Genomic DNA, 26209 nt, shown 5'->3' with positions numbered 1-26209 from the left:
CACAGTGTTCAAACACTGGTGTAGGATACTTGTATTTGCCTTTCTTCACTCTCAACGGGAGACCAGATGAAAATGTTACTTTAGTGGATGTTTAGGATTCGCCCCTTAAGGCACCATGGTTAGAGAGGTTAGAGAGCACGGTAAAGAGGTTAGAGAGCACGGTAGAGAGGTTAGAGAGCACGGTAGAGAGGTTACAGAGGTTAGAGAGCACAGTAGAGAGGTTAGAGAGCACAGTAGAGAGGTTCGAGAGCATGGTAGAGAGGTTAGAGAGCACGGTAGAGAGGTTAGAGAGCACGGTAGAGAGGTTAGAGAGCACGGTAGAGAGGTTAGAGAGCACGGTAGAGAGGTTAGAGAGGACGGTAGAGAGGTTAGAGAGCACGGTAGAGAGGTTAGAGAGCACGGTAGAGAGGTTAGAGAGCACGGTAGAGAGGTTAGAGAGGTTAGAGAGTTTAGAGAGGTTTGAGAGGTTAGAGAGCTTAGAGAGCTTAGAGAGGTTAGAGAGCACGGTAGAGAGGTTAGAGAGGTTAGAGAGCACGGTAGTGAGGTTAGAGAGGTTAGAGAGCACGGTAGAGAGGTTTGAGAGGTTAGAGAGCACAGTAGAGAGGTTAGAGAGCATGGTAGAGAGGTTAGAGAGCATGGTAGAGAGGTTAGAGCAGTTTGAGAGGTTAGAGAGTTTGAGAGCATGGTAGAGAGGTTAGAGAGTTTGAGAGCATGGTAGAGAGGTTAGAGAGCACGGTAGCGACAGTGTTCTTTGGCTATTTCAACTGTCGATGTAACCGGCGGTTCAGTTTGTGGAGACACACACCATCTTGTCAGTTCAGTTTGTGTAGACACATACACCATCTTGTCAGTCCTCAAAAGTGCAAACCCTTCTCTGCCACTCTAGGCAGGCTAAAACAAACGCTCAAAGTATTTTAAAGATGTCAAATACTATTTGAACCCAGGTCAGATTGTTTGGACTGTTTGTCCCTAACTGTCTTTTTATTTATATTTATATATATATATTTATATATTTGTATTTATTTATTTATATATATATTTATATATATATATATATATAACTAGGCAAGTCGGTTAAAAACAAATTCCTATTTGCAATGATGGCCGACCACGGCCAAATCCTAACCCGGGCGACGCTGGGCCAATTGTGCGGTCTGGGTCATGTAACTAGCTGACGGGCTGATGCAGTACTGCACTAAGCCTTTGGTGTAACATAGTTATGTGGCCAGCAGAGAATATTTCATGTGTCATACTCCCACCAAACTGCAGTGAAGTCTAAGCGTTTCAGAGTTAGGATCGCTGATCTAGGATCAAGTCCCCCCTTATCCATTAGTTAGTCCCCCCTTATCCATCTAAAAGTCCCCCCTTATCCATTAGTTGTCATCCAAAAGGGCAAAACTGATACTAGACCAGCGCTCCTAACTCTGAGACGCTCTACGAATACAGGCCCTGTGGTCTATGTGATGCAAGTCCTACATGGTTCAAAACTGATACTAGACCAGCGCTCCTAACTCTGAGACGCTCTACGAATACAGGCCCTGTGGTCTATGTGATGCAAGTCCTACATGGTTCAAAACTGATACTAGACCACCGCTCCTAACTCTGAGACGCTCTAAGAATACAGGCCCTGTGTTCTATGTGATACAAGTCCTACATGGTTCAAAACTGATACCAGACCAGCGCTCCTAACTCTGAGACGCTCTACGAATACAGGCCCTGTGGTCTATGTGATGCAAGTCCTACATGGTTCAAAACTGATACTAGACCAGCGCTCCTAACTCTGAGACGCTCTACGAATACAGGCCCTGTGTTCCATGTGATGCAAGTCCTACATGGTTCAAAACTGATACTAGACCAGCGCTCCTAACTCTGAGACGCTCTACGAATACAGGCCCTGTGGTCTATGTGATGTAAGTCCTACATGGTTCAAAACTGATACCAGACCAGCGCTCCTAACTCTGAGACGCTCTATGAATACAGGCCCTGTGGTCTATGTGATGTAAGTCCTACATGGTTCAAAACTGATACTAGACCACCGCTCCTAACTCTGAGACGCTCTATGAATACTGTGTTCTACATGGTTCCTTTTACATACACTGATTAAACTGTTTCAAATGAATTATTTTGCAGTGTTGTCAGTCTATCTATGGTGTTGGACATTTAGATTGTACCTTGAGTTCTATTCAATCATGATGATGTCATTGATCTTCAGGTCGTAGCTCTAGAAAGAGGCCGGATTTACAATTCCAAGTTGGATGACCGGATTTACAATTCCAAGTTGGATGACCGGATTTACAATTCCAAGTTGGATGGCCGGATTTACAATTCCAAGTTGGATGACCGGATTTACAATTCCAAGTTGGATGACCGGATTTACAATTCCAAGTTGGATGACCGGATTTACAATTCCAAGTTGGATGGCCGGATTTACAATTCCAAGTTGGATGACCGGATTTACAATTCCAAGTTGGATGACCGGATTTACAATTCCAAGTTGGATGACCGGATTTACAATTCCAAGTTGGATGACCGGATTTACAATTCCAAGTTGGATGACCGGATTTACAATTCCAAGTTGGATGGCCGGATTTACAATTCCAAGTTGGATGACCGGATTTACAATTCCAAGTTGGATGACCGGATTTACAATTCCAAGTTGGATGACCGGATTTACAATTCCAAGTTGGATGACCAGATTTACAATTCCAAGTTGGATGGCCAGATTTACAATTCCAAGTTGGATGGCCGTTCAAAGTTTATTTTCCCAGTCGGAGCTAGTTTTTTTTTCTCCCAACTTTGCCAGTTGTCTTCAACTCACTGAAGTCAAGTTTTCACAGTTCCGAGTTAAATTGTTTTGAGTGTGGCACAAATCACGCTTCATTGACAGCATGGCCAATGTTGAATGTTTATCATTTTAAACTTGGAAAAGAGCCCCTTAAATCCCAGATTTGGGACCACAAAGCCACTCAACTGAAAAACAAGCTAGTGATTGCTTTGCAATGCTTGCAGTTGGCCACTGTCACTGATTCCTTCCAAACCACTCATTGTTGGATTTGCGATTTCCAACTTGTTGTTTAATGTTCATGGCCGATGAGCAACGATACGTTTTATCTATTATTTATCTTCATTATTTATCTTCATTTGACAAGGATTAAAAAAGATTTTCCAGTAGATTGTCGACTTGATTTCATGATGATGACTGCTAGCTAAGATTTTGAAAGTATGATGTTGACACGATCAGTCCAATCAAAGCTACTGTACGCGATCCTTCTTGGATAGGCACTTCTAATGTAACTCTATGGCAGCAGCCAAGGGGCTAGAATTTTCTAGCTCTACCCTTGGACTTGGCGGTGACATAGTGTCCCCGTGAGTGACGGAACACTGAGCCAATCACGGCGCAACGCTCCGTATTTTCTGCTGGCTTGCCCCACCACCACAGAAAGCACTGAGCTAGGCTGAATCACCTGCATTTTGGAGCTGCCTAACTCAAAAAATAGACTGTTAATATGCAGCTTTATTTTTATTTAACCAGGCAAGTCAGTTAAGAAGAAATTCTTATTTACAATGACGGTCTAGGAACAGGTCTAGGAACAGTGGGTTAACTGGTCTAGGAACAGGTCTAGGAACAGTGGGTTAACTGGTCTAGGAACAGGTCTAGGAACAGTGGGTTAACTGGTCTAGGAACAGTGGGTTAACTGGTCTAGGAACAGTGGGTTAACTGGTCTAGGAACAGTGGGTTAACTGGTCTAGGATCAGTGGGTTTACTGGTCTAGGAACAGTGGGTTAACTGGTCTAGGAACAGTGGGGTTAACTGGTCTAGGAACAGTGGGTTAACTGGTCTAGGAACAGTGGGTTAACTGGTCTAGGAACAGTGGGTTAACTGGTCTAGGATCAGTGGGTTTACTGGTCTAGGAACAGTGGGTTAACTGGTCTAGGAACAGTGGGTTAACTGGTCTAGGAACAGTGGGTTAACTGGTCTAGGAACAGTGGGTTAACTGGTCTAGGAACAGTGGGGTTAACTGGTCTAGGAACAGTGGGTTAACTGGTCTAGGAACAGTGGGTTAACTGGTCTAGGAACAGTGGTTTAACTGCCTGTTCAGGGGCAGAACTACAGATTTTGTACCTTGTCAGCTCGGGGATTTGAATTTGCAACCTTCCGTTTACTAGTCCAACGCTCTAACCACTAGGCTACCCTGCCATTTTTCTCTGTTAAGATAATTTCCTTTTGAATTTCTTGCCAAATGTAAAATGTTCCTGTTTTGATTAATTTAATGGAGTGAGTTAGGTCTGTTCTGTACCAAATTAGCATACCCACTGAGTCCCTTCCCTGTTTCACACCTGGTAGTTTGGTGGATGAGACTACCAGCTCTCTGTAACCTAGAGTGAGTGGGCAACCAGTGGGCCTGTCTCCTCTATACCAGGTTTCTTGCAGGATGACAATGTCTGTATTACCGATTTCTTTGGTGAAATCCGGGTTCCTGCTCTTTAGGCCAAAGGCCGATGACCTCAGGCCTTGGATATTCCAGGATGATATAGTGAAGGCTTTTTGACCCATACAGTGTCCAATGTTGTTGGTCGCGGTTTGGCCTTAGGCCAGTAAGTGTGAGCAGAGCCTGCTGAGCATCTTGGCTTGAGCGAGTGTGAGAGTGGGGGTTGGGACTGTTTGCCCGCTCACTACCTGGGCGTATGTGTGACTTCCATGTTGAGGCCCTCTTTGCGGGGGTGGGGTGCATGGGGTGGGCATAGGTCTGATCTGAGGGGGCCTAAATGGGGTGTGGGCATGGTTGACGTGGGGGGGTGTTGATTGGTTGGGGTGGGGGCATGGTTGACGTGGGGGGGTGTTGATTGGTTGGGGTGGGGGCATGGTTGACGTGGGGTGGTGTTGATTGGTTGGGGTGGGGGCATGGTTGACGTGGGGGGGTGTTGATTGGTTGGGGTGGGGGCATGGTTGACGTGGGGGGGGTGTTGATTGGTTGGGGTGTGGGCATGGTTGATGTGGGGGGGTGTTGATTGGTTGGGGTGGGGGTGTGGATGTGGATGTGGGTGCTGTGGTCTGGATGTAACTCATGATATATATATTTACTGACAGGTAATAGAGAGATTAAATAGTAGTTCCCTGAACTGGTGCCGTTTTTAATGGAAGAGTCCTGGATGAATCGTTTTCCAAATAGGATCTGCAGCATTCAAAGGGACAGCCAAAGTCCCTTTCAACATTTCGGCTGTGCGCCTTTCAAGACATTTTGGTGACGCGCGCGTGGACAACCGGAAACCGTGGACAACCGGAAACCGTGGACAACCAGAAACCGTGGACAACCGGAAACTGTGGACAACCGGAAACAGTGGACAACCGGAAACCGTGGACAACCGGAAACGGATTCCGTGTTTGGATTCAGTATTGTGAGTTCTATTTGGAACTAGGCACTTTTCTTAATCGTAAACGCCATTAACATGAGCGCTCCTAGTTATCGAATCCTGGTACCAGATTTAGAGATGGCGTGTACCTAGGCTAAATATATATCAGTAAATTACTTACTATTTCTGTTGATTTATAATTGTTGGTTTTATAATATGTTTCCAGCTTGAGCTTTTCCTTTGGAATTGATTGAAAGAGAAGGTGTTCTTAATGTTTTGTTCACTCGGTGTAGATACTCAGTCCCAAACTGATAGAACTCAGGTCCTTCAGAAGAGAAGTTTACAGTAAAACCTTTAAGCCCACTGAGCCTACGGTCCCAAACTGATAGAACTCAGGTCCTTCAGAAGAGAGGTTTACAGTAAAACCTTTTAGCCCACTGAGCCTACCTGACCTGTTTTTTTTGTGTGCAAAAGTGTCATTATCTGGAGAGGAAAAAATGGAGGCATCAAATCCCAAAAATGGGCCAGTGTGGGTGAACAAACATCTATCTGACTGTCACTAATACCAGGTCTCTGTTAAACTGATCACATCTATCTGGCTGTCACTAATACCAGGTCTCTGTTAAACTGATCACATCTATCTGACTGTCAGTAATACCAGGTCTCTGTTAAACTGATCACATCTATCTGGCTGTCAGTAATACCAGGTCTCTGTTAAACTGATCACATCTATCTGACTGTCAGTAATACCAGGTCTCTGTTAAACTGATCACATCTATCTGACTGTCAGTAATACCAGGTCTCTGTTAAACTGATCACATCTATCTGACTGTCAGTAATACCAGGTCTCTGTTACACTGATCACATCTATCTGACTGTCAGTAATACCAGGTCTCTGTTAAACTGATCACATCTATCTGACTGTCAGTAATACCAGGTCTCTGTTAAACTGATCACATCTATCTCACTGTCAGTAATACCAGGTCTCTATTAGATGTGATCAGTTTATCTGACTGTCAGTAATACCAGGTCTCTGTTAAACTGATCACATCTATCTGACTGTCAGTAATACCAGGTCTCTGTTAAACTGATCACATCTATCTGACTGTCAGTAATACCAGGTCTCTGTTAAACTGATCACATCTATCTGACTGTCAGTAATACCAGGTCTCTGTTAAACTGATCACATCTATCTGACTGTCAGTAATACCAGGTCTCTGTTAAACTGATCACATCTATCTGACTGTCAGTAATACCAGGTCTCTGTTAAACTGATCACATCTATCTGACTGTCAGTAATACCAGGTCTCTGTTAAACTGATCACATCTATCTGACTGTCAGTAATACCAGGTCTCTGTTAAACTGATCACATCTATCTGACTGTCAGTAATACCAGGTCTCTGTTAAACTGATCACATCTATCTGACTGTCTGTAATACCAGGTCTCTGTTAAACTGATCACATCTATCTGACTGTCTGTAATACCAGGTCTCTGTTACACTGATCACATCTATCTGACTGTCAGTAATACCAGGTCTCTGTTAAACTGATCACATCTATCTGACTGTCAGTAATACCAGGTCTCTGTTAAACTGATCACATCTATCTGACTGTCAGTAATACCAGGTCTCTGTTACACTGATCACATCTATCTGACTGTCAGTAATACCAGGTCTCTGTTACACTGATCACATCTATCTGACTGTCAGTAATACCAGGTCTCTGTTACACTGATCACATCTATCTGACTGTCAGTAATACAAGGTCTCTGTTACACTGATCACATCTATCTGACTGTCAGTAATACCAGGTCTCTGTTAAACTGATCACATCTATCTGACTGTCAGTAATACCAGGTCTCTGTTACACTGATCACATCTATCTGACTGTCAGTAAGAAGTTAATTTATAAGTGCAGCTTTAGGAGTGAGAGATATAATATTAAACAGGCCAAGTCTGAGAAATAGTTTAGGGCCTGTAGCTGAGATGTGATGACATGTATGGCATATTACTCTCATTTGATCCAGGCTCTTTTTGTAGTCTGTGCCTGGGGATTACAGGTTGTATGGAATGAGTAAAAGTTTGCAAAGTAGCAATGTATTCACTACAGACAGACTACAGACAGACAGCAGACAATGTTGATGGAGAGTTACACTGGATCCTCTACGGTTTGGATGTAGCCCATCCCTTTTAAAGAGAGCTGGTCTCTCCCAGAACAGTTGGTCCTCAGAATGGATCCTGAGCGCTCCTTCCCCCGCCACTACAGCTGAGGAGCCTGATGGAGGCGTGGTGCTTGGCCTGGTCGTTCAGGAAGGTGGTCTCAAACTCCTCCTGTAATGGGGTAGTATACTTTAATGGGGTAGTATACCCCTCCCTCCTAGTTTAATGGGGTAGTATACCCCCCCTCCTAGTATAATGGGGTAGTATACCCCCTCCTACTAGTATAATGGGGTAGTATACCCCCCTCCTAGTATAATGGGGTAGTATATCCCCCCCCTACTAGTATAATTCGGGTAGTATACCCCCCCCCCTCCTAGTATAATGGGGTAGTATACCCCCCCTCCTAGTATAATGGGGTAGTATACCCCCCCTACTAGTATAATGGGGTAGTATACCCCTCCCTCCTAGTATAATGGGGTAGTATACCCCCCCTACTAGTATAATGGGGTAGTATACCCCTCCCTCCTAGTGGGCTTCGGCTTTCCTGGAGCTCCTTGTTCTCCAAGTGACGCTGAATCATCCAACCCTTTAAACCACAGATGTCTTTACAACAACAGTGAAGATGTAAAAAACAGTTTCCCCAAATTGAGAAAAAGAGACATTTTCACAACAAGGCTTGCAAATCAATTCACCATGACCATTTTAACTATGAATAGGTAGGGAAATTGTTTATATCAAAGTGTATATAAAATGTTAGCACCAAGATCCTCTCAAGTGAGCATCACATAACTTTCAGTATGATATGAGGAGTAGGTAGGCTAGAAATTGCCTCTAAATAACCACTGATAAGAGGTCTGATCTTAGTTTCACCCCTTAATGGCTCTGGTTAGGATTGGGGATGAGGTAATCTGGTGGGGATGAGGTAATCTGGTGGTGATGAGGTAATCTGGTGGGGATGAGGTAATCTGGTGGGGATGAGGTAATCTGGTGGGGATGAGGTAATCTGGTGGGGATGAGGTAATCTGGTGGGGATGAGGTAATCTGGTGGGTATGAGGTAATCTGGTGGGTATGAGGTAATCTGGTGGGGATGAGGTAATCTGGTGGGGATGAGGTAATCTGGTGGGGATGAGGTAGTCTGGGGATGAGGTAATGAAGTTTCCCAGACACAGATCATTAAGCCTACTCCTAGACTAAAGAGAGAGTTCACCCAAATGACATAATAGGATTGATTGCCTTACCCTGTAATCAGTCTATGGACAAGGTACGACCGCAATCCATGCTTTTGTGGAACAAATCCAATGCAAGTCGGTGGTACCGATGTTACAGCCTTTTTTCACTCTTTATGTTCAAATCATATAAGTAACTTAATTGAGCTACACAATCGATTTTAAATAGCCTTCTTTAGAATGATTTGGATGTTCAATAGATCTTTCCTTTCTCTATCTTGTCCAATAAACAAAAAATATGCACCCCCAAAAAAATCAAACAAAGTGCTTTGTAGTCCAGGGAAGTGTCTGGGAAACCCGGCCTGTAAAAGTAGGTAGATCAAAACTTTAACACTTTGTGGTGTCAAGCATTGGCTCAGAGACTGCACCATCCTCCTCCTTCTCTTTCATCTCTCTGGCGCCACCAAGTGGCAAAGTCTGGAACTTCACCTGGAACACATCCCACCTCTCGGGCAACCAGACCTTATTGAACATCAGCTGAGCCAGCCAGGAGAAACCCAAGATGGCCGCCAGGGCCAGAAGCATACATATGGTCCTGATGGGGGAGCGCTGGACGTAGACGCCGTCCTCCAGGGTGCATCCAGGGAAGTGGAGGACAGGGGCAAGGTTGAAGATGGGCTCCCCACAGAGGAGTCTCATCAGGCCCCCTACGAGGTATCCCACCACGGCTCCATAGCCGTTGGAGACCTGTTGGAAGATGGAGATTTGTTTTGAAGAAGTGATATTCTAGCCTAGCCTGATGACTCACACTAACTTATTTTTCTGCTCTGTCGTTTCCTACATACTTTAGTTCCAGTGCCATCGTTGAAGTCGTTTGTGGGGACGAGGGACAATGAGGGGCATTGTGCAAAACAGGGTCATCAGCGATTGGATCAAATCCAATTGTATTTGTCACATGCGCCGAATACATTGAAATGCTAACTTACTGCAGGGGCAGTATTGAGTAGCTTGGATGAAAAGGTGCCCAGAGTAAACTTCCTGCTCCTCAGTCCCAGTTGCTAATATATGCAAATTATTATTAGTATTGGACAGAAAACACTCTGAAGTTTCTAAAACTGTTTGAATGATGTCTGTGAGTATAACATAACTCATATAACTCATATATATAACTCATATATAACTCATACCTTTCTAGGGAGTTTTTCCTAGCCGCCGTGCTTCTACACCTGCATTGCTTGCTGTTTGGGGTTTTAGGCTGGGTTTCTGTACAGCACTTTGAGATATCAGCCGATGTACGAAGGGCTATATAAAATAAATTTGATTGATATGGCAGGCAAAAACCTGAGAAAAAAATCCAACCAGGAAGTGGGAAATCTGAGGTTTGTAGGTTTTCAACTCATCGCCTATTGAATACACAGTGGGATATGGGTCAGTTTGCACTTCCTACGGCTTCCACTAGATGTCAACAGTCTTTAGAACCTTGTCTGATGCTTTTACTGTGAAGTGGGGGCGAAGGAGAGGGGAAGGAGTAAGGTCTATCATGAGCTGACCATGCGTGTTCACGTGAGAGGGAGCTCTGTTCCATCGCACTTCTGAAGACAATGGAATTCTCCGGGAGGAACATTTATTGAAGATTTATGTTAAAAACATCCTAAAGATTGATTCAATACATCGTTTGACATGTTTCTACTGACTGTTATGGGAACTTTTTGACATTTCTTCTGCTTTTAGTGACCGCGCTTCCTGACTTTGGATTTGTTTTACCAAACGCGCCAACAAAAGTAGCTATTTGGACATAAATGATGGACATTACCGAACAAAACAAACATTTCTTGTGGAAGTGGGAGTCCTGGGAGTGCATTCCGACGAAGATCAGCAAAGGTAAGTGAAGATTTATAATGCTATTTATGGCTTTTGTTGACTCCACAATTTGGCGGGTAACTGTATGGCTTCCTTTTGTGGCTGAACGCTGTTCTCAGATTATTGAATGTTGTACTTTTGCCGTAAAGCTTTTTTGAAATCTGACACAGCGGTTGCATTAAGAACAAGTTTATCTTTAATTCTATGTAAAACATGTATCTTTCATCGAAGTTTATGATGAGTATTTCTGTTATTTGCTGTGGCTCTCTGCAATTTCTCTGGATATTTTAGAGGCATTTCTGAACATGGTGGCAATGTAAACTGAGGTTTTTGGATATAAATATGAACTTTATCGAACAAAACATATATGTATTGTGTAACATGAAGTCCTATGAGTGTCATCTGATGAAGATCATCAAAGGTTAGTGATTAATTGTATCTCTATTTCTGATCTTTGTGACTCCTGTCTTTTGCTGGAAAAATGACAGTTTTTCTGTTATTTTGCGGTGACCTAACATAATCGTTTGTGGTGCTTTCGCTGTAAAGCCTTTTTGAAAATAACACTGTGGTGGGATTAAGAAGAAGTGTATCTTTAAAATGGTGTGAAATATTTGTATGTTTGAGGAATTTTAGTTATGAGATTTCTGTTGTTTGAATTTGGCGCCCTGCACTTTCACTGGCTGTTGTCATATCGATCCCGTTAACGCGATTTCAGCCCTAAGAAGTTTTAACTAATAATGCAGTTTTGTTTTTAAAGTAAAGAAATAAAAGTAACAAATAATTAAAGAGCAGCAGTAAAATAACTCATCAGAGTATCAAAGCCAATTACACATTTTCAAACCGCTGTTTTACCCACATGTGTTTTGGTTCTGGTCCAACCCATCGGTTTCTGGACCAATCAGACGGTCCTGAATGTGTTCACATTCGGTGAAGAATCGGGGAGGTACTCAGATCCAGACTCATTGTGGAGAATAAACTAACATCTGTGGGTGTGGCCTAGCGTTTGGCTGGAGCAAGGACTCTGGGTAGCCAGACAAATTATAACCTGGGCCTGTATCCACAAAGCCTCTCTGAGTAAGAGTTCTGATCTAGGATCAGTTTAGCCTTTTAGTTCATAATGAATTAGATTATATGGACAGGTTGGAACCTGATCCTAGATTATAATGATTTAGATATGGACAGGTTGGAACCTGATCATAATGAATAAGATGATATGGACAGGTTGGGGCCTGATCCTAGATCAGCACTCCTACTCTGAGACGCTTTGTGGCTAGGGCCGGTTTGTGCTCTTGCCATCTCTAGAGCCGACCATTTGGCATGATGATGAGTGAGTTGGCATGACGACATCACAAACAGACTGGCACTCAGGCTAGTGACACACCACCATGTTTGTGATGCAGGGAAAAGATAAGGCCCACACAATATCAACTCTGCATGTTACACACACACACACACACACACACACACACACACACACACACACACACACACACCTGGAAGAAGAGGACGCAGATGAGCTGAGGGAAGATGATGGTGTAGGAGAGATCAGACGCCAGGATCCACAGGGCATAGGTACTGTTGTGGAGGAGAGTGAGGGCCATCCCACACAGCCCCACCACCACCACCGACACACGGATCACCCACTGTATCTCCCTGTCTGAGGCCTAGACGAGAGATAGATACAAGATGGAGGCACAGTGGGCTGGACAGATCCAAGATGGAGGCACAGTGGTCAGGACAGATCCAAGACCGAGGCACAGTGGTCAGGACAGATCCAAGATGGAGGCACAGCAGTCATAATTATCCAAGTCAGAAGAGCTTGAACAGCCCTGTGGTGTAATACACAGAGAAGTCAGAAGAGCTTGAACAGCCCTGTGGTGTAATACTCAGAGAAGTCACAAGAGGGAGCACGGAGTTAGGCTATTTGTCCCAAAATGCCAGCACACTTTAGAACCCAATGCAATGTTTTCAAATGGGAATTGAAAAATGTCTTGCCAATGTCCCAAAAATGGATGAAATTGGAAAAAAACACTTATTTATGCATTTAGTGGTGATTTTCTGATACATGACCTATGACCTAGAACAGGACTAATGAACATAATGGATCATCATCTCCATTGAGAATGTGTTTCAGTTCTGGACTAGTAGGTTTATTAATCTGTATATGGGAAAACAGACCTAAATTCCTTAGTCACCTCTACTGTATTGAGTATCTCGTCACACACCAATTTATTAGAATGAGGTGTAAGTGATGGGATAGAACAAAAGCCTGCACCCAACTCTTCACCTGCTTCCGAATGATGTTCTTGTAGATGTTGGAGGAGAACATGGAGGCGGAGCTGAGCAGGCCAGAGTCCACGGATGACATCACTGCGGCGGCGATGGCCCCGATGCCGATGACGGACACGTAGGGCGGAGCCAGGTGCTGCAGGGCGATGGGGAGCACCAATCCCGTCTCGTTGCGCTCATACGGAGACGGAGACCCGTACGATGTCAGGTTCCAGTCTGGAGACACACCAGGAAAGTGTCAATAAAGTTTGGTCATTTTGACAATCGCACTTTGATGAAGTCTAAAAGCATAAACACAAGTACGACAACTCTTACTCAGAGAGGCTTTGTGGATACAGGCCCAGGTTATAATTTGTCTGGCTACCCAGAGTCCTTGCTCCAGCCAAACGCTAGGCCACACCCACAGACGTTAGTTTCTTCTCCACAATGAGTCTGGATCTGAGTACCTCCCCGATTCTTCACCGAATGTGAACACATTCAGGACCGTCTGCGTATGAGTTATTTAAATTCTTTCATTTTGCAATCCGCTCATGTGAGCTGCAGGGAAACCAGATGTATTCAAGGGATCTCGTGCTCCACAGAGAGTAATAACAAAACATGCACTCTAGCCACAACACCAGGACACGGCCACTAGATTGGAGTGTGTTATGGTTCAGGATGTGAGGTAGATGATAGGAGCAGTATACGGACATCAGATAACAGACAAACCAGTCAACGACACACAACTCTTCTTCTCTGAAACTTTATATCCCCTTTAATAATATTAACTTGGAGGTGCTTATATTTGTCCGTTATTCTTGAACAAGAGAACATGTGTTTAATTGCTATATTGTAATTATTTCGCCACTATGTCCTATTTATGTATTGCCTTACCTCTCTTATCCTACCTCATCTGCTCACACTGTATATATACTTTTTTCTATTGTATTATTGACTGTATGTTTGTTTATTCCATGTGTAACTCTGTTGTTGTTTTGTGTTGCTCTGCTTTGCTTTATCTTGACCAGGTCGCAGTTGTAAATGAGAACTTGTTCTCAACTGGCCTACCTGGTTAAATAAAGGTGTTCTCAACTGGCCTACCTGGTTAAATAAAGGTGTTCTCAACTGGCCTACCTGGTTAAATAAAGGTGTTCTCAACTGGCCTACCTGGTTAAATAAAGGTGTTCTCAACTGGCCTACCTGGTTAAATAAAGGTGTTCTCAACTGGCCTACCTGGTTAAATAAAGGTGAAATAAAAAAATCAAATGTGTTTTTATCTACATATCCCAACTCCCCCCGAGACGCCGGCGGAGAGTTGGGGTCAGAGACGACCATTTCACGCCTGGAGCAATAAGGGTTTCAGTGCCTTGCACAAGGGCACAACAACAGATGATTCACCTTGTCCGCTCCGGGATTGGAAAAGCTTTTTGCACTTTATTACCTGTGGAAGCGGCTACAGCCCCGACCAGGACAGAGGGGATCCCCAGGATGAGGACCATGGCAGCAGCCGCGAAGCAGGTGACCTGGGCGTTAAACGAGGAGGAGGCAGAAAGCGTCCTCTGGTGGAAACACTGGAAAGACAAGCTACCCAACGCCTGAGGAGAGAGGGGGAGGAGATGATGGAGAAGAGGAGAGGAGGGAGAAGAAAGGGAGGAGGGGAGGGAGGGAGAAGAGGAGGGGGAGGATAAGTAGACCGAGGAGAAAGGGAAGATGACAAGGAGGATGACAAGAACATAAAGGAGGTTGTTAGATTGTGAAATGGTGGCAGGTAGAATCGCTGTTAAGGTTTGAATCCCTGAGCAGACTAGGTGATAAATCTGCCGAGGTGCCCTTGAGCAAGGCACTTAGCCCTGCAAGTCCCTCTGGATAAGAGTCCCTGCAAAATGACTTACAATAATAAGTTCTGTTTGTGTTGTTTAAGGAGAAGTAGAATGAGGCCTTGAGTCTCCAGGATGTTTTTTGTATTGTAGAGTCATGGTGAAGTCGAGGAAAGGGCTGTTTGTGGTTTTTTGAGGGGACTGTCTGTTAGAAAGCTTGAGACTGGAAACCACAGATAGGTTGCATGGCCTAACAACAACAAGATAAGATGTTGCCAACACTGGTTGATATTGTAGAAACTCCTGGGTCATGGTTAACACAAGACCATGTCCTTAATGAGGGTGAAAGCGTCTGTGGAAAGTGCTGTGTCATGTCAGTGGAACAAAAATATCTCATGGCATGAGAGGAGGGAGAGAGGATGTGAGAGAGTGCTGCCATTCCAACGGTACGGGATTCAGCTGTTGAGTCTCTTTTGCTATTTACACAACTGAACGTCACTCAAAGCCTTGACTCAGTTTGTAATGAACGAGTGTATTGCATATTGATTCCTCCTTATCAAGGTGGAGCAAAGAGTTCTGAGCAGTAGAGGAAATAAATGGTTGGAAGATAGAAGAGAGACTGGTGATATGACTGTAATGTAGAGGAGAGGAGAGAGACTGGTGATATGACTGTAATGTAGAGGAGAGAAGAGAGACTGGTGATATGACTGTAATGTAGAGACTGGTGATATGACTGTAATGTAGAGGAGAGGAGAGAGACTGGTGATATGACTGTAATGTAGAGACTGGTGATATGACTGTAATGTAGAGGAGAAGAGAGAGACTGGTGATATGACTGTAATGGAGAGGAGAGGAGAGAGACTGGTGATATGACTGTAATGGAGAGGAGAGGAGAGAGACTGGTGATATGACTGTAGAGGAGAGGAGAGAGAATGGTGATATGACTGTAATGTAGAGGAGAGGAGAGACTGGTGATATGACTGTAATATAGAGGAGAGGAGAGACTGGTGATAATACTGTAATGTAGAGGAGAGGAGAGACTGGTGATATGACTGTAATGTAGAGGAGAGGAGAGAGACTGGTGATATGACTGTAATGTAGAGGAGAGGAGAGACTGGTGATATGACTGTTATGTAGAGGAGAGGAGAGACTGGTGATATGACTGTAATATAGAGGAGAGGAGAGACTGGTGATATGACTGTAATGTAGAGGAGAGGAGAGAGACTGGTGATATGACTGTAATATAGAGGAGAGGAGAGACTGGTGATAATACTGTAATGTAGAGGAGAGGAGAGACTGGTGATATGACTGTAATGTAGAGACTGGTGATATGACTGTAATGTAGAGGAGAGGAGAGAGACTGGTGATATGACTGTAATGTAGAGGAGAGGAGAGACTGGTGATATGACTGTAATGTAGAGACTGGTGATATGACTGTAATGTAGAGACTGGTGATATGACTGTAATGTAGAGACTGGTGATATGACTGTAATGTAGAGACTGGTGATATGACTGTAATGTAGAGACTGGTGATATGACTGTAATGTAGAGACTGGTGATATGACTGTAATGTAGAGACTGGTGATATGACTGTAATGTAGAGACTGGTGATATGACAGTAATGTAGAGACTGGTGATATGACTGTAATATAGAGTCTGGTGATATGACTGTAATGTAGAGACTGGTGATATGACTGTAATGTAGAGACTGGTGATATGACTGTAATGTAGAGACTGGTGATATGACTGTAATGTAGAGACTGGTGATATGACTGTAATGTAGAGACTGGTGATATGACTGTAATGTAGAGACTGGTGATATGACTGTAATGTAGAGACTGGTGATATGACTGTAATGTAGAGACTGGTGATATGACTGTAATGTAGAGACTGGTGATATGACTGTAATGTAGAGACTGGTGATATGACTGTAATGTAGAGACTGGTGATATGACTGTAATGTAGAGACTGGTGATATGACTGTAATGTAGAGACTGGTGATATGACTGTAATATAGAGACTGGTGATATGACTGTAATATAGAGACTGGTGATATGACTGTAATATAGAGTCTGGTGATATGACTGTAATGTAGAGACTGGTGATATGACTGTAATGTAGAGACTGGTGATATGACTGTAATATAGAGACTGGTGATATGACTGTAATGTAGAGACTGGTGATATGACTGTAATGTAGAGACTGGTGATATGACAGTAATGTAGAGACTGGTGATATGACTGTAATGTAGAGACTGGTGATATGACTGTAATGTAGAGACTGGTGATATGACTGTAATGTAGAGACTGGTGATATGACTGTAATGTAGAGACTGGTGATATGACTGTAATGTAGAGACTGGTGATATGACTGTAATGTAGAGACTGGTGATATGACTGTAATGTAGAGACTGGTGATATGACAGTAATGTAGAGACTGGTGATATGACTGTAATATAGAGTCTGGTGATATGACTGTAATGTAGAGACTGGTGATATGACTGTAATGTAGAGACTGGTGATATGACTGTAATGTAGAGACTGGTGATATGACTGTAATGTAGAGACTGGTGATATGACTGTAATGTAGAGACTGGTGATATGACTGTAATGTAGAGACTGGTGATATGACTGTAATGTAGAGACTGGTGATATGACTGTAATGTAGAGACTGGTGATATGACTGTAATGTAGAGACTGGTGATATGACTGTAATGTAGAGACTGGTGATATGACTGTAATGTAGAGACTGGTGATATGACTGTAATGTAGAGACTGGTGATATGACTGTAATATAGAGACTGGTGATATGACTGTAATATAGAGACTGGTGATATGACTGTAATATAGAGTCTGGTGATATGACTGTAATGTAGAGACTGGTGATATGACTGTAATGTAGAGACTGGTGATATGACTGTAATATAGAGACTGGTGATATGACTGTAATGTAGAGACTGGTGATATGACTGTAATGTAGAGACTGGTGATATGACAGTAATGTAGAGACTGGTGATATGACTGTAATGTAGAGACTGGTGATATGACTGTAATGTAGAGACTGGTGATATGACTGTAATGTAGAGACTGGTGATATGACTGTAATGTAGAGACTGGTGATATGACTGTAATGTAGAGACTGGTGATATGACTGTAATGTAGAGACTGGTGATATGACTGTAATGTAGAGACTGGTGATATGACTGTAATGTAGAGACTGGTGATATGACTGTAATGTAGAGACTGGTGATATGACAGTAATGTAGAGACTGGTGATATGACTGTAATATAGAGTCTGGTGATATGACTGTAATGTAGAGACTGGTGATATGACTGTAATGTAGAGACTGGTGATATGACTGTAATGTAGAGACTGGTGATATGACTGTAATGTAGAGACTGGTGATATGACTGTAATGTAGAGACTGGTGATATGACTGTAATGTAGAGACTGGTGATATGACTGTAATGTAGAGGAGTATGCATATGTTTTACTTGTCAAATGCTTATTCCATCCTTATCTAACTTACTTGACTTATTTAACACATTAACAAATGAATCAGTTGATCTCACCACCAATAAGAAGTCATCAACCCACTTGAAGACCTTCCCCTTCTCCATGTGTCCCAGCCAGGGGGCCTGGTAGGTGTGGTTGAAGGCTGTCTGGGTGATGTCACCCACCACTGGGTTGGCCATGAGGAACGGGACACACAGCCACTTTGCAGCAGAGACATAAAAGACCAAATTAAAAATGATTAACTCCTGTCTTCGGGTGCAGCCACAATGAGACACATGAACATACATTAAATTGTATATATATGATAATGATCATTTTATGTTTTCGTACATCAAAAGTACATCTGTGGTCAACTATGTTCAGATGAGTTCCATCTGTTAAAAAACAGACCGTTTGTGTGTTTTTTGTTGGGCAATTATCTCCGTTGTCAATCATCCGACAACAGATCACTCCTAGGTGTTGGCTCCATCCAAAATACTTGGACAATGTTTCCACGGCCTTACACTCACCAGACTGGTTTAGATTCAAAATGGCCGCCTGTCACTCACCAGACTGGTTTAGATTCAAAATGGCCGCCTGTCACTCACCAGACTGGTTTAGATTCAAAATGGCCGCCTGTCCCTCACCAGACTGGATTGGATTCAAAATGGTCGCCTGTCACTCACCAGACCGGATTGGATTCAAAATGGCCGCCTGTCCCTCACCAGACTGGATTGGATTCAAAATGGTCGCCTGTCACTCACTAGACCGGATTGGATTCAAAATGGCCGCCTGTCACTCACCAGACTGGTTTAGATTCAAAATGGCCGCCTGTCCCTCACCAGACTGGATTGGATTCAAAATGGTCGCCTGTCCCTCACCAGACCGGATTGGATTCAAAATGGCCACCTGTCCCTCACCAGACTGGATTGGATTCAAAATGGTCACCTGTCACTCACCAGACTGGTTTAGATTAAAATCGGCCGCCTGTCCCTCACCAGACCGGATTGGATTCAAAATGGTCGCCTGTCACTCACCAGACTGGTTTAGATTCAAATCGGCCGCCTGTCCCTCACCAGACCGGATTGGATTCAAAATGGCCGCCTGTCACTCACCAGACTGGTTTAGATTCAAATCGGCCGCCTGTCACTCACCAGACCGGATTGGATTCAAATCGGCCGCCTGTCCCTCACCAGACCGGATTGGATTCAAAATGGCCGCCTGTCCCTCACCAGACTGGTTTAGATTCAAATCGTCCGCCTGTCCCTCACCAGACTGGATTGGATTCAAAATGGTCGCCTGTCACTCACCAGACTGGTTTAGATTCAAATCGGCCGCCTGTCCCTCACCAGACCGGATTGGATTCAAATCGTCCGGCTGTCCCTCACCAGACCGGATTGGATTCAAAATGGCCGCCTGTCCCTCACCAGACTGGTTTAGATTCAAATCGGCCGCCTGTCCCTCAGCAGACTGGATTGGATTCAAAATGGCCGCCTGTCACTTACCAGACTGGATTGCATTCAAAATGGCCGCCTGTCACTCACCAGACTGAAGAAGATGAGGATGAGCTGGATGACATCGGTGTAGGCTACAGAGTAGAGTCCTCCCAGTAGAGTGTAGATGATGGCCACCACTGCAGAAATCCCCACAGAGTAGGAGTAGGGCAGGTCCAAAATCACACTCATCGTGCCACCTGCAACACACACACACACTTTTAGCTCAGCGGGCTAACACAGTTTTGTGGCACCACACATAAAAACCAGGTTACACTGAGTTGGTCCCTCGCCATTGTACTGGAAGAGCCTTGCTTATTATTTTACCTTTATTTAACTAGGAAAGTCAGTTAAGAACAAATTCTTATTTTCAGTAAAGGCCTAGGAACAGTGGGTTAACTGCGTTGTTCAGGGGCAGAATGACAGAACGATAGACCTTATCAGCTCGGGGATTTGAGCTTGCAACCTTCCGGTTACTAGTCCAACGCTCTAACCACTAGGCTACCCTGCTGCCCTCAGGTGGCCTTGACAACATTCTTCACACGCCAGCTAGAATGAGCATGACTGAGTTTCAACAAGTGGTTATTAAAAAACCCACCTGACCTGTTTCCCCTCCCTGATCAAATTACTCCATCTAGAACAAACCTGAATCTCACCAAGCTGGGGCGTTGTGTAACTATTCCCCAGGTTACTCTACCTAGAACCGACCTGGGTCCAGCATCTCACCAAGCTGGGGCGTTGTGTAACTATTCCCCATGTTACTCTATCTAGAACCGACCTGGGTCCAGCATCTCACCAAGCTGGGGCGTTGTGTAACTATTCCCTAGGTTACTCTACCTAGAACCGACCTGGTTCTATCATCTCACCAAGCTGGGGCGTTGTGTAACTATTCCCCAGGTTACTCTATCTAGAACCGACCTGGTTCTAACACCTCACCAAGCTGGGGCGTTGTGTAACTATTCCCCAGATTACTCTATCTAGAACCGACCTGGGTCCAGCATCTCACCAAGCTGGGGCGTTGTGTAACTATTCCCCAGGTTACTCTACCTAGAACCGACCTGGGTCCAGCATCTCACCAAGCTGGGGCGTTGTGTAACTATTCCCCAGGTTACTCTACCTAGAACCGACCTGAGTCTAGCATCTCACAAAGCTGGGGCGTTGTGTAACTATTCCCCAGGTTACTCTATCTAGAACCGACCTGGGTCCAGCATCTCACCAACTTGTGCCAGCAGCATACCACCCTGCATACCACTGCTGGCTTGCTTCTGAAACTAAGCGTGGTTGGTCCTGGTCAGTTCCTGGATGGGAGACCAGATGCTGCTGGAAGTGGTGTTGGAGGGCCAGTAGGAGGCACTCTTTCCTCTGGTCTAAAAAATATCCCAATCCCCCAGGGCAGTGATTGGGGACATTGCCCTGTGTAGGGTGTCTTTCGGATGGGACGTTAAACGGGTGTCCTGACTCTCTGTGGTCATTAAAGATCCCATGGCACTTATCGCAAGAGTAGGGGTGTTAACCCCAGTGTCCTGGCTAAATTCCCAATCTGGCACTCAAACCATCACGGTCACCTAATAATCCCCAGTTTACAATTGGCTCATTCATCCCCCTCCTCTTCTCCCCTGTAACTATTCCCCAGGTCATTGCTGCAAATGAGAACGTGTTCTCAGTCAACTTACCTGGTAAAATAAGGGTGAATTAAAGAGTTGAACCTACATAAAGACAACCCTGACAGGTCCATCAGGAAAGAATGGCTGTGTCTACAATGGTACCCTCTCCCTTATATAGAGCAGTACTTTGGACCGGGGCCCATTGGGAATATATAGAGAATAGGGTGTCACTATGGATGGATGGGTCCAGTGACTTGACACACCTTAACAGAGATGTAATGGTGTCCAAAACCGGCTAGAGGCTGAATGACTGTGTGTCTGTTTATCTAAGTTGTTTGAAACAGGGTGGAATGTGGCTCCTGTTTCGGAACACCTGCGGTTGAGATTCAACTGCACTCTGCGTATGTGTGTGTTTTGTGTGTCTGTTTATCTAAGTTGTTTGAAACAGGGTGGAATGTGGCTCCTGTTTTGGAACACCAGACAGTGACCTGCGGTTGAGATTCAACTGCACTCTGCGTATGTGTGTGTTTTTGTGTGCAGCGAATGATTTTGTACTTTTGTGTTTACAAGGGATTACGTGTGTTGTGTGTTTTGAAACAGTTGTTCGTTTGTTGCCGTTGTTTTGTTGTACATATCACCTAGTCCGACGAGTGTGCAGGCGACCCACAGTGCATCCATTACAAGGGCAGGGAACACCAGAGCTCCACTCACTACTCTCCCATACTTGATCTGGAAGGGATCCATCATAGTAACATACTTCTTCTCCCTCATCGGCTTGGCAAAGAATATACCACCTGAGATAAAAGAGGGAGGGGGGGGGAGGGGGGGGGGGGAGAGGGGGGGGGGGTGAGAGAGGGGGGAGGGAGTGGACGGAGAGAGAGGAGGGAGGGGGTGGAGAGGGGGGAGGGAGGGGAGAGAGAGACAGGGAGAAGAGGGAGAGAGGCGATGGAGAGGAGGGAGAGAGAGAGAGAGGGGGGAGTGAGAGAGGGGGGAGGGAGTGGACGGAGAGAGAGGAGGGAGGGGGTGGAGAGGGGGGAGGGAGGGGAGAGAGAGACAGGGAGAAGAGGGAGAGAGGGGGGGGTGAGAGAGAGAGAGGGGAGTGAGAGGAGGGAGGCAGGGAGAGAGAGAGGGGGAGTGAGAGAGGGGGGGAGGGGTGGACGGAGAGAGAGGGGGGGAGAGAGAGGAGGGAGGGGGTGGAGAGAGAGGGGGAAGTGAGAAAGGAGGGAGAGAAGGGGCAGGGAGGGGAGAGAGAGACGGGGAGAAGAGGGAGAGAGGGGGGTTAAGAGGGAGAGAGAGAGAGAGAGAGAGAGAGAGAGAGAGAGAGAGAAAGAGAGAGAGAGAGAGATAAAATAAACAGTGCACCAATAACAAGCCGATAAGGTTTGGTGTGTAGAATATTTGAATGAATTGAAGGTCAGTAAAAACTACAGACTGGGATGTGTGGTTCAGCACAACAACGTCCCGTCCCTTTAAATATTGGAAACTTTGATATTTTTACATTTTCCAATGATTATTTCTGATTGTGAAATATCAAAGTTTGTGTGTGTGTGTGTGTGTGTGTGTGTGTGTGCGTGCGTGCATGCGTGTGTGCGTCTTACCGATGATGAAAGAGACGGAGCTCTGTAGGGGCATGAAAGCCCAGACCAGACCCAGGTTAGGGTTATAGACAACCTCTGCTATCCCTACGATAAAGCCTCCTCCAACCCACGTAGCTGCAGGACACACACACACAAACACACACACACATGCTGTTTGTCCAAAGGTAAGGAATGATCTATACTGTCTCTACAGTACAGTGTGACTACAGTAATAGTGAGTATAGTTGTAAAGGTACAGTACAGTGTGAATACAGTAATAGTGAGTATAGTTGTAAAGGTATAGTACAGTGTGAATACAGTAATAGAGAGTATAGTTGTAAAGATACAGTACAGTGTGAATACAGTAATAGAGAGTATAGTTGTACAGGTACAGTGTGAATACAGTAATAGTGAGTATAGTTGTAAAGGTACAGTACAGTGTGAATACAGTAATAGAGAGTATAGTTGTAAAGATACAGTACAGTGTGAATACAGTAATAGAGAGTATAGTTGTACAGGTACAGTGCGAATACAGTAATAGAGAGTATAGTTGTACAGGTACAGTACAGTGTGAATACAGTAATAGAGAGTATAGTTGTACAGGTACAGTGTGAATACAGTAATAGAGAGTATAGTTGTAAAGGTACAGTGTGAATACAGTAATAGAGAGTATAGTTGTAAAGGTACAGTGTGAATACAGTAATAGTGAGTATAGTTGTAAAGGTATAGTACAGTGTGAATACAGTAATAGTGAGTATAGTTGTAAAGGTATAGTACAGTGTGAATACAGTAATAGAGAGTATAGTTGTAAAGATACAGTACAGTGTGAATACAGTAATAGAGAGTATAGTTGTACAGGTACAGTGCGAATACAGTAATAGAGAGTATAGTTGTACAGGTACAGTACAGTGTGAATACAGTAATAGAGAGTATAGTTGTACAGGTACAGTGTGAATACAGTAATAGAGAGTATAGTTGTAAAGGTACAGTGTGAATACAGTAATAGAGAGTATAGTTGTAAAGGTACAGTGTGAATACAGTAATAGTGAGTATAGTTGTAAAGGTATAGTACAGTGTGAATACAGTAATAGAGAGTATAGTTGTACAGGTACAGTACAGTGTGAATACAGTAATAGAGAGTATAGTTGTACAGGTACAGTGTGAATACAGTAATAGAGAGTATAGTTGTAAAGGTACAGTGTGAATACAGTAATAGAGAGTATAGTTGTAAAGATACAGTACAGTGTGAATACAGTAATAGAGAGTATAGTTGTACAGGTACAGTGTGAATACAGTAATAGAGAGTATAGTTGTAAAGGTACAGTGTGAATACAGTAATAGAGAGTATAGTTGTACAGGTACAGTGTGAATACAGTAATAGCGAGTATAGTTGTAAAGGTATAGTACAGTGTGAATACAGTAATAGAGAGTATAGTTGTAAAGATACAGTACAGTGTGAATACAGTAATAGTGAGTATAGTTGTAAAGGTACAGTACAGTGTGAATACAGTAATAGAGAGTATAGTTGTACAGGTACAGTGTGAATACAGTAATAGTGAGTATAGTTGTAAAGGTACAGTACAGTGTGAATATAGTAATAGAGAGTATAGTTGTACAGGTATAGTACAGTGTGAATACAGTAATAGTGAGTATAGTTGTAAAGGTACAGTACAGTGTGAATACAGTAATAGAGAGTATAGTTGTACAGGTGCAGTGTGAATACAGTAATAGTGAGTATAGTTGTAAAGGTACAGTGTGAATACAGTAATAGAGAGTATAGTTGTACAGGTATAGTACAGTGTGAATACAGTAATAGAGAGTATAGTTGTACAGGTGCAGTGTGAATACAGTAATAGTGAGTATAGTTGTAAAGGTACAGTGTGAATACAGTAATAGTGAGTATAGTTGTAAAGGTATAGTACAGTGTGAATACAGTAATAGAGAGTATAGTTGTACAGGTGCAGTGTGAATACAGTAATAGTGAGTATAGTTGTAAAGGTACAGTGTGAATACAGTAATAGAGAGTATAGTTGTAAAGGTACAGTGTGAATACAGTAATAGTGAGTATAGTTGTAAAGGCACAGTGTGAATACAGTAATAGTGAGTATAGTTGTACAGGTACAGTACAGTGTGAATACAGTAATAGAGAGTATAGTTGTAAAGGTACAGTGTGAATACAGTAATAGAGAGTATAGTTGTAAAGGTGCAGTGTGAATACAGTAATAGTGAGTATAGTTGTAAAGGCACAGTGTGAATACAGTAATAGTGAGTATAGTTGTAAAGCATTACACAGATCTAAAGACATGGCCACACCTCACCTACCAGTCATGGTGAATATTCCCACAAGCAGGCCGATATTCCTGTCTCCCAGTAAGGTTATCTCTGTCTTGTCTCCCGTACTTTTCTTCTCCATAGCCCTGGACTTCCGTGCTGCCCACAAACCTGTCCCCAGGACCAGCAGATAGAACACTGCCATGGCAACCACACCTGGAATGTTCAGAACCATGGTGGAACACTGGGAACGCTCACAGAAAGAACACTGACTGGGAACACTCCCAGACAGAACACTGACCCTGAACACTCCCAGACAGAACACTGACTCTGAACACTCCCAGACAGAACACTGACTCTGAACACTCCCAGACAGAACACTGACTCTGAACACTCCCAGACAGAACACTGACTCTGAACACTCCCAGACAGAACACTGACTCTGAACACTCCCAGACAGAACACTGACTCTGAACACTCCCAGACAGAACACTGACTCTGAACACTCCCAGACAGAACACTGACTCTGAACACTCCCAGACAGAACACTGACTCTGAACACTCCCAGACAGAACACTGACTCTGAACACTCCCAGACAGAACACTGACTCTGAACACTCCCAGACAGAACACTGACTCTGAACACTCCCAGACAGAACACTGACTCTGAACACTCCCAGACAGAACACTGACTCTGAACACTCCCAGACAGAACACTGACTCTGAACACTCCCAGACAGAACACTGACTCTGAACACTCCCAGACAGAACACTGACTGTCAGGAGTTCTGTCGACTGAGTTGCAGTAGTAGTGGCAGTATAGTCTTGTTCCTGGTTTGATAGCTCAGAGCGTCTGCTCTTTTCTACTTCTGGCTTGATTGGTCGCAGTGGAGGAGGAGTAAAGGGAAGTGGGCAGGGCATTCAAAGCAGTAAGGAAAGAATATGGTGATTAGTAGATAAACAGTAAGAAGTAAGGAGAGCATGAAGTCATTGGTAGATAAATAGTAAGAAGTAAGGAGAGCATGAAGTCCTTGGTAGATAAATAGTAAGAAGTAAGGAGAGCATGAAGTCATTGGTAGATAAATAGTAAGAAGTAAGGAGAGCATGAAGTCCTTGGTAGATAAATAGTAAGAAGTAAGGAGAGC

The 26209-nt window shown here is 43.9% G+C and overlaps 1 protein-coding gene across 2 annotated transcripts; it reads right to left on the bottom strand.

Annotated features, from left to right (window-relative positions):
* Positions 1 to 8212: 8212 nt before the first annotated feature.
* On the bottom strand, positions 8213 to 25935 carry LOC149980482 (high-affinity choline transporter 1-like). 2 transcript variants are annotated; one of them, XM_090188674.1, is made up of 9 exons: positions 25116 to 25935; positions 22815 to 22928; positions 21855 to 22010; positions 19664 to 19812; positions 18197 to 18340; positions 14249 to 14402; positions 12827 to 13044; positions 12033 to 12203; positions 8213 to 9426 (listed from the first exon to the last, which is right to left on the bottom strand). In XM_090188674.1, exons 1-9 carry the CDS (start codon positions 25297 to 25299, stop codon positions 9067 to 9069), a joined length of 1650 nt encoding a protein of 549 aa, XP_090044800.1. In that variant the 5' UTR covers positions 25300 to 25935; the 3' UTR covers positions 8213 to 9066. The 2 variants fall into 2 exon arrangements, with proteins under 2 accessions (XP_090044800.1, XP_090044801.1); XM_090188675.1 differs by lacking the exon at positions 21855 to 22010 and having other exon boundaries at positions 25116 to 25900.
* Positions 25936 to 26209: the final 274 nt, after the last annotated feature.

This window comes from Oncorhynchus mykiss, chromosome 10 (genome assembly GCF_057628025.1).
Source record: "Oncorhynchus mykiss isolate SJ-2025 chromosome 10, ASM5762802v1, whole genome shotgun sequence".
In the NCBI taxonomy this organism is placed as follows: domain Eukaryota; kingdom Metazoa; phylum Chordata; class Actinopteri; order Salmoniformes; family Salmonidae; genus Oncorhynchus; species Oncorhynchus mykiss.
The sequence above is the reverse complement of the archived record's forward strand: the minus strand, read 5'-3'. Positions and strand labels throughout refer to the sequence as shown.